This window comes from Heptranchias perlo, unplaced genomic scaffold, assembly GCF_035084215.1.
Source record: "Heptranchias perlo isolate sHepPer1 unplaced genomic scaffold, sHepPer1.hap1 HAP1_SCAFFOLD_218, whole genome shotgun sequence".
NCBI classification, from domain to species: Eukaryota; Metazoa; Chordata; class Chondrichthyes; order Hexanchiformes; family Hexanchidae; genus Heptranchias; species Heptranchias perlo.
In genome coordinates this window covers 150,001-162,531 of record NW_027139232.1, presented here as the reverse complement: position 1 = coordinate 162,531, position 12,531 = coordinate 150,001, and the positions used below count along the sequence as shown (strand labels likewise).

At 50.6% G+C, this 12,531-nt stretch overlaps 1 protein-coding gene across 1 annotated transcript in view; it reads right to left on the bottom strand.

The window, feature by feature from the left end:
* The window catches only part of LOC137310109 (aldehyde oxidase-like), a 235,854-nt gene that overhangs the window by 204,255 nt on the left and 19,068 nt on the right, over nt 1-12,531 (bottom strand). Inside the window, 2 exon segments of the mRNA XM_067978068.1 lie at nt 1,482-1,543; nt 5,915-6,041. Of these exon segments, the coding sequence (XP_067834169.1) occupies nt 1,482-1,543; nt 5,915-6,041 (189 nt within the window).

Here is a 12,531-nt window from a genome sequence, read left to right as displayed (position 1 = left end):
CTCGCCAGCGACGCCCACATCCCATGAACGAATAAAAAAAAATGAAGTAAAAGAGAAATCAAACCATAGTTAATCTGATTCTAACCAGCGTTAATCTGATTCTAACCATAGTTGATCTGATTCTAATGATAGTTAACCTGATTCTAACCAGAGTTAATCTGATTCTAATGATAGTTAACCTGATTCTAACCAGAGTTAATCTGATTCTAATGATAGTTAACCTGATTCTAACCATAGTTGATCTGATTCTAACCAGAGTTAATCTGATTCTAACCATAGAATCATAGAAAATTTACAGCACAGAAGGAGGCCATTCAGCCCATCGTATTCGGGCCAGCCGAAAATGAGCCACCCAGCCTAATCCCACTTTCCAGCACTTAGGATGTAACCATTGTTGATCTGATTCTAACTACAGTTAATTTGATTCGAACCATAGTTGATCTGATTCGAACCATAGTTAATTTGATTCCAGCTATTGGTTTGGTATCTTACATTTGGTTAACCTGGGAACACCGCATCATTTACTTTTCTTTACCCAGAGAGTGTTTAGAATGCGGAACACGTTACCACAAGGAGTAGTTGAGGTGAACAGCATGGATGCATTTCAGGGGAAACGAGATAAACACATGAGGGGGAAGGGAATAGAAGGATCTGCTGATAGGGTGAGATAAAGAGGGGAGAGAGGAGGGTCGTGTGGAGCATAGACACCGGCACAGACCGGTTGGGTCGAGTGGCTGTGAATTCTATGTAAACAGAATTACAGGAATCACTTAAACCTAGAGGAAAGGGTCAAATATAACTTAAAAGGCTAATGGAATATTTGCCTTCATTTCAAGGAGGTTGGAATACAGATGGGTGGAAGTGATATTACAGCTGTGTAAAGCTCTGTACAGACCACATCTGGAATCCCCCCGGAATACTGCGTTCAGCTCTGGGCACTACTCCTCAGGAAGGATATATTGGCCTTGGAGGGGGTGCAGTGCAGATTCACCACAATGATACCGGGGCTGAAAGGGTTAAATTATAAGGACAGGTTGCACAGACTAGGCTTGTATTCCCTTGAATATAGAAGATTAAGGGATGATCTAATTGAGGTGTTTAAGATGATTAAAGGATTTGATAGGGCAGATAGAGAGAAACTATTTCCTCTGGTGGGAGAGTCCAGAACAAGGGGACATAACCTTAAAATTAGAGCTGGGCCGTTCAGGGGTGATGGGGAAACATTTCTTCACACAAAGGGGAGTGGAAATCTGGAACTCTCTCCCCCAAAAAGCTGTTGAGGCTGGGGATCAATTGAAAATTTCAAAACTGAGATTGAAAGATTTTTGTTAGGTCAGGGTATGAAGGGATATGGAATCAGGCGGGTAAATGGAGTTAAGATACAGATCAGCCATGACCGAATTGAATGTCAGAACAGGCTCGAGGGGCTGAATGGCCTCCTCCTGTTGCTATGTTCCTGGACAATTTGACCAGGCACTTACCGTACAGAACGTCCTGTAGGCATCAACGATAGGTCTGTATCCAGTGCAGCGACACAGGTTACCTGTAAGGGACAGGTGAGATTCGAGATCAGAACAAAGACAGAAAAGAAACAAATAATGATTTAAACCAGGCAGAATCGAGGCAGTTACCCCGCTGCCCGTATCTTAACTTGCACCAAGTCCCGTTCACCCATCACCCCTGTGCTCACTGACCTACATTGGCTCCCGGTCCAGCAATGCCTCCAATTTAAAATTCTCATCCATGTTTTCAAATCCCTCCATGGCCTCGTCCCTCTCTCCCTCTGTAACCTCCTCCAGCCCCACAACCCTCCGAGATCTCAGTGCTGCTCCAATTCTGGCCTCTTGTGGTATCCCCGTTTGTCTTCCTTCCACCATTGGCGGCCGTGTCTTCAGCTGCCTGGGCCCTGAGCTCTGACATTCCCTCCCTAAACCTCTCCGTCTCTCTCTCCTCCTTTAAGACTAAAACCTACCTCTTTGACCGAGCTTTTGGTCACCTGTCCTAATATCTTCTTATGTGGCTCCGTGTCAAATTTTGTTTGATAATCGCTCCTGTGAAGCACCTTGGGACATTTTACTCTGTTAAAGGTGCTATATAACTGCAAGTTGTTGTAGTTGTTGCCGTTGCTTTGATGCCTGTCCTGATTTTCCGGCGGACTTGAATCTTGGAGACCAGACGTCCTATCAGAAACAAGCAGAAGCCTCATGCGCATGTGACGCTATTTAGACCCTGACGCCATTTTCTTGTCCACCTGCCTGCCTATCCCCAGTTCCTGAGATGATTAAAGGGACTCTCAGCTGCTCTCTGGTAGATGTGGGCGGAGCTTCGGCAGACATTTCTCCCTCGTGGGTCTTCCAGCTGAACACATCTGGAAGCTTCTGTAAGTTCTGCACTCACGGTGCCTTCTGCTTCTTTCTGTCCCCAGTGAAAAATGCACCTCCCCTTTAAGCTGCTGCAGGAGGCCCTTGAGAAGCAGGCACAGTGCCGGCCTGAGTATAAATTACAGTCCACGGGATTCGGGCGGCTTTCCAGTGGGCAAGTAACCCGGGGTTTGTTGATTGACCACCTGACCAGTTTCCACCAGAACAGCAGGGTTAAAATTGAAGTTTGTCACTGTGAACCAATCCGATCAATTGGAAGGCACAATGACAGGCTGTCAGAACCAATCCGAGAACTGAAAGCAGAGAGAAACAGTTGTTTTCTCCCACTGTTGGTTGTACACAAACCTCAGGCAGAAAAGCTTGAAGATGAGCTGATGGTTTCTGAGTATCCCAGTCACACATGTTTTTATTTAGTGGTTCTCTCAAGTCAAACATAACAAACGAGCTGATCAAATCAGAAGGATTTTCTGGGGCAACGCCTGGCTGTTGTCTTACACAAAGGCTGATTTCCTTCGAGACGAGACACAGGCTCTTCCGTGAGATAAGGAAAATGTCCCCTGTTGTGACTGCATTAACTGGCTTTATTGAGCACTCCCGTCACTGTACAGGGGAACTGCTGGAGTTTGAGGAATAAAAGGTGGGGTTGGAGTAAATAGGAACTGAGCTTCACTGAAACAAATTACACTGAGGTTCCCATATTTGGGGTTTTACGACAGAGTCCAGCTGTGAAGTACAATGTGGATCATTGACTTGACCAAGTGCCCGGTTATGTTCAGTAACTCAACTGTAACAACAGTTATTCCCTTTCCTCCTGTGGGATCAATGGGGAAAGAGCTCACAACACCTGTAAAAAGCAGTTAATGCCCACGGAGAAATATAAGGAGTATCATTAATGCTCAATGAGGGTGTAATGGGCAGTCAGTCCAGTGACAACACAAAGCACAGATATCAAAGTCTGGACATGTCACTTCTTTCAGTGATTGCAGTGTGTGATTGGTTTTCATTTCCATTAAAGAAAATAAACCTTTCAGACAGGTTTTAAAAAGAGCAAAATAGGCCAGAAATTAATGTTGGTGATCGTTGGGGATGAATGTTTAATCCTGTCAGATCACATCTCCCTCTCTCTTACTTTAATGGCTGTTGTTAGCCCATTTATTCAAGTTTCTGTGATTGCTTTATTTTGACATTGAAACAATCTCCAACCTTTCTGGGAGAAATTGTACCTGGTTTATTGGCAGGAAAATGCAGAAAATAGAGTGTCAAAAATCAAATCTTTCAGGCTGCAATGCCCCCAGATACCCCACGACAAAGACAAACCATTCACATTTCACATGCACGCCCTTCCCAGAGAGAAATCAGTGCAAGATCCCATCCCGCACAAACTCCCCGTATCCCTCAAACCCACCTACCCACCCTCTCCCCACATCCCTCAACCCCACCTACCCACCCTCTCACCACATCCCTCAACCCCACCTACCCACCCTCTCACCACATCCCTCAACCCCACCTACCCACCCTCTCACCACATCCCCCAACCCCACCTACCCACCCTCTCACCACATCCCCCAACCCCACCTACCCACCCTCTCACCACATCCCTCAACCCCACCTACCCACCCTCTAACCACATCCCCCAACCCCACCTACCCACCTTCTCACCACATCCCTCAACCCCACCTACCCACCCTCTCACCACATCCACCAACCCACCTACCCACCTTCTCTCCACATCCCCCAACCCCACCAACCCACCCTCTCACCACATCCACCAACCCACCTACCCACCTTCTCACCACATCCCTCAACCCCACCTACCCACCCTCTCACCACATCCCCCAACCCCACCTACCCACCTTCTCTCCACATCCCCCAACCCCACCTACCCACCCTCTCCCCACATCCCTCAAACCCACCTACCCACCCTCTCCCCACATCCCTCAACCCCACCTACCCACCCTCTCACCACATCCCTCAACCCCACCTACCCACCCTCTCACCACATCCCCCAACCCCACCTACCCACCCTCTCACCACATCCCCCAACCCCACCTACCCACCCTCTCACCACATCCCTCAACCCCACCTACCCACCCTCTCACCACATCCCTCAACCCCACCTACCCACCCTCTCACCACATCCCTCAAACCCACCTACCCACCCTCTCACCACATCCCTCAACCCCACCTACCCACCCTCTCACCACATCCCTCAACCCCGCCTACCCACCCTCTCACCACATCCCTCAACCTCACCTACCCACCCTCTCACCACATCCCTCAACCCCGCCTACCCACCCTCTCACCACATCCCTCAACCCCACCTACCCACCCTCTCATCACATCCCTCAACCCCACCTACCCACCCTCTCACCACATCCCTCAACCCCACCTACCCACCCTCTCACCACATCCCTCAACCCCACCTACCCACCTTCTCACCACATCCCCCAACACCACCTACCCACCCTCTCACCACATCCCTCAACCCCACCTACCCACCCTCTCACCACATCCCCCAACCCCACCTACCCACCCTCTCACCACATCCCTCAACCCCACCTACCCACCCTCTCACCACATCCCTCAACCCCACCTACCCACCTTCCCACCACATCCCCCAACCCCGCCTACCCACCCTCTCACCACATCCCCCAACCCCACCTACCCACCCTCTCACCACATCCCCCAACCCCACCTACCCACCCTCTCACTACATCCCCCAATCCCACCTACCCACCCTCTCACCACATCCCTCAACCCCACCTACCCACCTTCCCACCACATCCCCCAACCCCACCTACCCACCTCGATTTTGAAATTCTCATCTTCGTTTTCAAATCACTCCATAGCCTCACCCCTCCCCATCTCTGTAACCTCCTCCAGCCCTACAACCCTCCGAGTCCTCTGCTTTCCTCCACTTCTGGCCTCCTGTGCATTCCCGATTTCCTTCACCCCACAATGGGGGCTGTGCCTTCAGCCAAGTAGGTCCTAAGCTCTGGAAATCCCCCCCTAAACCTCTCCGCCTCTCCCTCCTTAAAACCAACATCTTAGACCAAGCTTTTGGTCACCTGACCTAGTATGTCCTTCTTTAGCTCTGTGTCAATTGTTGTTTGATGAAGCTCCTGTGAAACGCCATGGGACATTTTACTATGTTAAAGGCTCTATATAAATACAAGTTGTTGTTGTTCGCCTATCCCATCCTTTCCTAATTTGGAACACCCCATGGTACAATGGTCATCATTCACATTCTGGCTTCTCAGAACACCAGGAGCAAGTGAAGAATTTTGCAAAACCAACTCAGTTGTAACTGAACTGGTTACCACCCATTTCCCAAAATGATTTTGAGCCTGCAAGTTGAGAGATCACATAACGGGCCATAAAACATTAGGGACCACCAAAACCCAATCCTTAAAGATTGGATCGATCAACGGGATCATCTCAAAGGAATGCAGCTGTGCCAGATGTTAATTCTGGAGCTGTGATGCAGGTCGGAAACCACACACCCTGCACCGACAGAGATACGAGCCTCTTACCAGCGAGGGACTCCTGTAAGTGTGCCGTGCTTGGGTTGGGGTTGTTCCTAAGTAAGGTGTACATGGACATCACCATTCCTGGGGTGCAGAATCCACACTGGGAGCCGTGAGCCTTCGCGATCCGCTCCTGGAGAGAGAGGGGGAGGGGAGAGATGGAGAGAGACAGAGAGACAAAGCTAAGGAACAGAGTGGATAATTCTTTGCTTGTAACATTTCCCAATAATGGAATAGATTTTCATTGGCTGCGTTGTAGATCTCGCCCGATTGTCGTTGGTGCCAGTGGAGAAGTAAATCGAGCGACTTGTGTAAGAGGCGGATGATACGTAATTCCAGTCTGATCACCCCTCCGGCAAGCTGAAAATCGACTCTCCCATCACTGATGGATATTAATCCACCAACCAGCCCCCAGGGTCTTCACACAATGCCGTGAGCTGTTAAAATCGTCAAGCGGTCTGGTCCTGATTTTAACCCATGAACACGATCGCTCACCACCCATGACTGGGCCACTTTTAGACTCCACATTGTCCAGCGTGGGAGCCACCGAGGGAGATTTACACCCCTCACCCGACAGACCCTGTGACTCGCAAACCCTCGTCACTCGTTTTGTTTGTATCGTTTGGGAAATAATTGAAGTTCGAAAAGAATTCTTCCCCTTGATCTCTTCGACCCCCCTCCCTCCTCTTTTGTTCCAGTGTTGTTCCATAATCCACTCTGCTACACTCCTCGACTATTTTTTATTATAATTAACTCTCGGGATGTGGGCGTCACTGGCATGGCCGGCATTTATTGCCCATCCCTAGTTGCCCCGAGGCCATTAAGGTCCAATCACACTGGGGGTCATTCTCACCGTACCTGCCCATCGGCAAACTGTCGGATCGAATGGGACAAGAATTTTACAACCTTCCCATTCCAGTCAGTGGGGAGTAAAATCAGGGGGGGTGTAATAGGGGAGTGTAAAAGGGGAGTGTAAAAGGGGGTGTAAAAGGGGGGGTGTAAAAGGGGAGTGTAAAAGGGGGTGTAAAAGGGGGGGTGTAAAAGGGGAGTGTAAAAGGGGGTGTAAAAGGGGGGGTGTAAAAGGGGAGTGTAAAAGGGGGGGTGTAAAAGGGGGGTGTAAAAGGGGAGTGTAAAAGGGGGGGCGTAAAAGGGAAGTGTAAAAGGGGGGTGTAAAAGGGGAGTGTAAAAGGGGGTGTAAAAGGGGGGTGTAAAAGGGGTGGAGTGTAAAAGGGGGTGTAAAAGGGGCGGAGTGTAAAAGGGGGGTGTAAAATGGGGTGTAAAAGGGGGTGTAAAAGGGGTGGAGTGTAAAAGGAGGTGTAAAAGGGGGGTGCGAAAGGGGGGGTGTAAAAGGGGGGGTGTAAAAGGGGGAGTGTAAAAGGGGGTGTAAAAGGGGCTGAGTGTAAAGATAGAGGGGGTGGTGCCAGAGGGCTGGAGAATTGCAAATGTTACACCCTTGTTTAAAAAAGGGTGTAAGGATAAACCCAGCAACCACAGGCCCGTCAGTTTAAACTCGGTGGTGGGGAAACTTTTAGAAACAATAATCTGGGACAGAATTAACAGTCACTTGGACAAGTGTGGATTAATAAAGGAAACCAGCACAGTTGTTAAAGGCAAATCGTGTTTAACTAACCTGATTGAGTCTTTTGATGAGGTAACACAGGGTCGATGAGGGTAATGCGTTTGATGTGGTGTATATGGACTTTCAAAAGGTGTTTGATAAAGTGTCACATAATAGGCTTGTCAGCAAAGTTGAAGCCCATGGAATAAAAGGGGCAGTGAAAGCATCAATATGAAATTGGCTAAGTGACAGGAAACAGTGAGCGGTTGTTTTTCGGACTGGAGGGAGGTGCACAGTGGTGTTCCCCAGAGGTCAGTGCTGGGACCACTGCTTTTCTTGATATATATTAATGACTTGGACTTGGGTGTACAGGGCACAATTTCAAAATTTGCAGATGACACAAAACTTGGAAGAGTAGTGAACAGTGAGGAGGATAGTGATAGACTTCAAGAGGATATAGACAGGCTGGTGGAATGGGCAGACACATGGCAGATGAAATTTAATGCAGAGATATATTTTGGTTGGAAGAACAAGGAGAGGCAATATAAACTAAAGGGCTAAAATTCTAAAAGGGTGTACAGGAACAGAGAGACCTGGGGCTATATGTACACAGGTCGTTGAAGGTGGCAGGGCAGGTTGAGAAAGCGGTTAAAAAAGCATACGAGATCCTGGGCTTTATCAATAGGAGGTTATGATGAACCTTTATAAAACACTGGTTCGGCCACAACTGGAGTATTGTGTCCAGTTCTGGGCACCGCACTTCAGGAAAGATGTGAGGGCCTTAGAGAGGGTGCAGAAGAGATTTACTAGAATGGTTCCAGGGATGAGGGATTCAGTTACGTGGATAGACTGGAGAAGCTGGGATTGTTCTCCTTAGAGCAGAGAAGGTTGAGAGGAGATTTGATGGAGATATTCAAAATCATGACAGTTCGAAACAGAGAGAAATTCTTCCCATCGGCAGAAGGGTCAAGAACCAAAGGACATAGATTTAAGGTGATTGGCAAAAGAACCAAAGGGGACATGAGGGAAAACTTTTTTACTCAGCGAGTGATTATGATCTGGAATGCACTGCCAGAGGGGGTGGTGGAAGCAGATTCAATCATGGCCTTCAAAAGGGAACTGGATAAATACTTGAAGGGAAAAAATTGCAGGGCTACGGGGAAAGCGGGGGAGTGGGACTAACTGGATTGCTATTGTAGAGAGCCGGCATGGGCTTGATGGGCCGAATGGCCTCCTTCTGTGTTGTAACCATTCTATGATTCTCTGAAAGGGGGGTTGTAAAAGTGGAGTGTAAAGGGGGGGTGTAAAAGGGGGTGAGAAAGGGCAGGGTGTGAAAGGGGTGGGATGTGAAAGGGGGGGGGGGTGTAAAGGGGCAGGTTGTAATAGGGGGAAGTGTAAAGGGGCAGGTTGTAATTGGGGGAGGTGTAAAGGGGCAGGTTGTAATTGGGGGAAGTGTAAAGGGGCAGATTGTAATAGGGGGAAGTGTAAAGGGCAGGTTGTAATAGGGGGAGATGTAAAGGGGCAGGTTGTATTAGGGGGAAGTGTAAAGGGGCAGGTTGTAATAGGGGGAGGTGTAAAGGGGCAGTTTGTAATAGGGGAAGTGTAAAGGGGCAGGTTGTAATAGGGGGAAGTGTAAAGGGGCAGGTTGTAATAGGGGAGGTGTAAAGGGGCAGGTTGTAATAGGGGGAGGTGTAAAGGGGCAGGTTGTAATCGGGGGAAGTGTAATGGGGCAGGTTGTAATGGGGGAGGTGTAAAGGGGCAGGTTGTAATAGGGGGAGGTGTAAAGGGGCAGGTTGTAATAGGGGGAAGTGTAAAGGTGTGATCCCGTCAGTCTCATGCCAAGCGGGTTCTATTACAATTACCCATCTAGAGTAGGACTGGAGTCACGTGTGGGTCAGACCGGGTAAGGTTGGCACGATCCCTTCCCGATGGACATTAGGGAACCAGTTGGGTTTTTACGACAATCCAGCAGATTTCATGGTCATTTTCTCTGGCCCCAGCCCACGGATTACTGAGTTAAATTCCATAATTTACCAGGGTGGGGTTTGAACTCAAGGTTTACCAATCTCGGACCTGAACCACTGGGCTACCAGACCCTGAGGTGAAGTGTTGGCAGGCCTTTCAACCATGGAGGGCATCGCAGCCGAGTGCCTGGCATCAGGGGTCGCTGGGCAGTGATTAGGAGTGGAAATTCAGGCTGATTATTTCCCCCTGCCCTAGGCCGGGGGTACTGAGGCCAATTGTCAGGGGTACTGAGGCCAATTGTCTGGGGGTACTGAGGCCAATTGTCAGAGGTACTGAGGCCAATTGTCAGGGGGTACTGAGGCCATTGTCAGGGGTACTGAGGTCAATTGTCAGGGGTACTGAGGCCAATTGTCAGGGGGTACTGAGACCATTGTCAGAGGTACTGAGGCCAATTGTCAGGGGGTACTGAGGCCATTGTCAGGGGTACTGAGGTCAATTGTCAGGGGTACTGAGGCCAATTGTCAGGGGGTACTGAGACCATTGTCAGAGGTACTGAGGCCAATTGTCAGGGGTACTGAGGCCAATTGTCAGGGGGTTCTCAGGCCAATTGTCAGGGGTACTGAGGCCAATTGTCAGTGGTACTGAGGCCAATTGTCAGGGGGTTCTCAGGCCAATTGTCAGGGGTACTGAGGCCAATTGTCAGAGGGACTGAGGCCAATTGTCAGTGGTACTGAGGCCAATTGTCAGGGGGTTCTCAGGCCAATTGTCAGGGGTACTGAGGCCAATTGTCAGGGGGTTCTCAGGCCAATTGTCAGGGGGTACTGAGACCAATTGTCAGGGGTACTGAGGCCAATTGTCAAGGGTACTGAGGCCAATTGTCAGGGGTACTGAGGCCAATTGTCCAGGGTACTGAGGCCTATTGTCAGGGGTACTGATTCCAATTGTCAGGGGGTACTGAGGCCAATTGTCCGGGGGTACTGAGGCCAATTGTCAGGGGTACTGAGGCCAATTGTCAAGGGTACTGAGGCCAATTGTCAGGGGTACTGAGGCCAATTGTCAAGGGTACTGAGGCCAATTGTCAGGGGTACTGAGGCCAATTGTCAGGGGTACTGAGGCCAATTGTCCGGGGTACTGAGGCCTATTGTCAGGGGTACTGATTCCAATTGTCCGGGGGTACAGAGGCCAATTGTCCGGGGTACTGAGGCCAATTGTCAGGGGTACTGAGACCATTGTCAGGGGTACTGAGGCCAATTGTCAGGGGTACTGAGGCCAATTGTCAGGGGGTACTGAGGCCAATTGTCAGGGGGTTCTCAGGCCAATTGTCAGGGGTACTGAGGCCAATTGTCAGGGGGTTCTCAGGCCAATTGTCAGTGGTACTGAGGCCAATTGTCAGGGGTACTGAGGCCAATTGTCAGGGGGTACTGAGACCATTGTCAGGGGTACTGAGGCCAATTGTCAGAGGTACTGAGGCCAATTGTCAGGGGGTACTGAGGCCAATTGTCAGGGGGTTCTCAGGCCAATTGTCAGGGGTACTGAGGCCAATTGTCAGGGGTACTGAGGCCAATTGTCAGAGGTACTGAGGCCAATTGTCCGGGGTACTGAGGCCAATTGTCCGGGGGTACTGAGGCCAATTGTCAGGGGGTACTGAGGCCAATTGTCAGGGGGTTCTCAGGCCAATTGTCAGGGGTACTGAGGCCAATTGTCCGGGGTACTGAGGCCAATTGTCCGGGGGTACTGAGGCCAATTGTCCGGGGTACTGAGGCCAATTGTCCGGGGTACTGAGGCCTATTGTCAGGGCTACTGAGGCCAATTGTCCGGGGGTACTGAGGCCAATTGTCCGGGGTACTGAGGCCAATTGTCCGGGGTACTGAGGCCAATTGTCCGGGGGTACTGAGGCCAATTGTCCGGGGTACTGAGGCCAATTGTCCGGGGTACTGAGGCCAATTGTCCGGGGGTACTGAGGCCAATTGTCCGGAGTACTGAGGCCTATTGTCAGGGCTACTGAGGCCAATTGTCCGGGGTACTGAGGCCTATTGTCCGGGGTACTGAGGCCAATTGTCCGGGGGTACTGAGGCCTATTGTCAGGGTGTACTGAGGCCAATGTCACACAGAGCATTAAATCCCCTGGTTTGGGCCGAGTTAACAGACCTCAGGAACCTGAGTCACTGTATCGGGTCATCAGACTTGGGTTGTAACCAGCATCGATTGTCCGGCTGGGATCAGCGGAGGTCATGGGGTCAACTGCGCAACCACCCTCATCTGTACCCACAGGACCACCCAATGGGGCACCTGTACCCACAGGACCACCCAATGGGGCACCTGTACCCACAGGACCACCCAATGGGGCACCTGTACCCACAGGACCATCCAATGGGGCACCTGTACCCACAGGAACACCCAATGGGGCACCTGTACCCACAGGACCACCCAATGGGGCACCTGTACCCACAGGACCACCCAATGGGGAACCTGTACCCACAGGACCATCCAATGGGGCACCTGTACCCACAGGACCATCCAATGGGGCACCTGTACCCACAGGACCATCCAATGGGGCACCTGTACCCACAGGACCATCCAATGGGGCACCTGTACCCACAGGACCACCCAATGGGGCACCTGTACCCACAGGACCACCCAATGGGGCACCTGTATCCATTATATCACCCAATGGGGCATCTGTACCCACAGGACCACCCAATGGGGCACCTGTACCCACAGGACCACCCAATGGGGCACCTGTATCCATTATATCACCCAATGGGGCATCTGTACCCACAGGACCACCCAATGGGGCACCTGTATCCATTATATCACCCAATGGGGCATCTGTACCCACAGGACCACCCAATGGGGCACCTGTATCCATTATATCATCCAATGGGGCATCTGTACCCACAGGACCACCCAATGGGGCACCTGTATCCATTATATCACCCAATGGGGCATCTGTACCCACAGGACCACCCAATGGGGCACCTGTACCCACAGGACCACCCAATGGGGCACCTGTATCCATTATATCACCCAATGGGGCATCTGTACCCACAGGACCACCCAATGGGGCACCTGTATCCATTATATCACCCAATGGGGCATC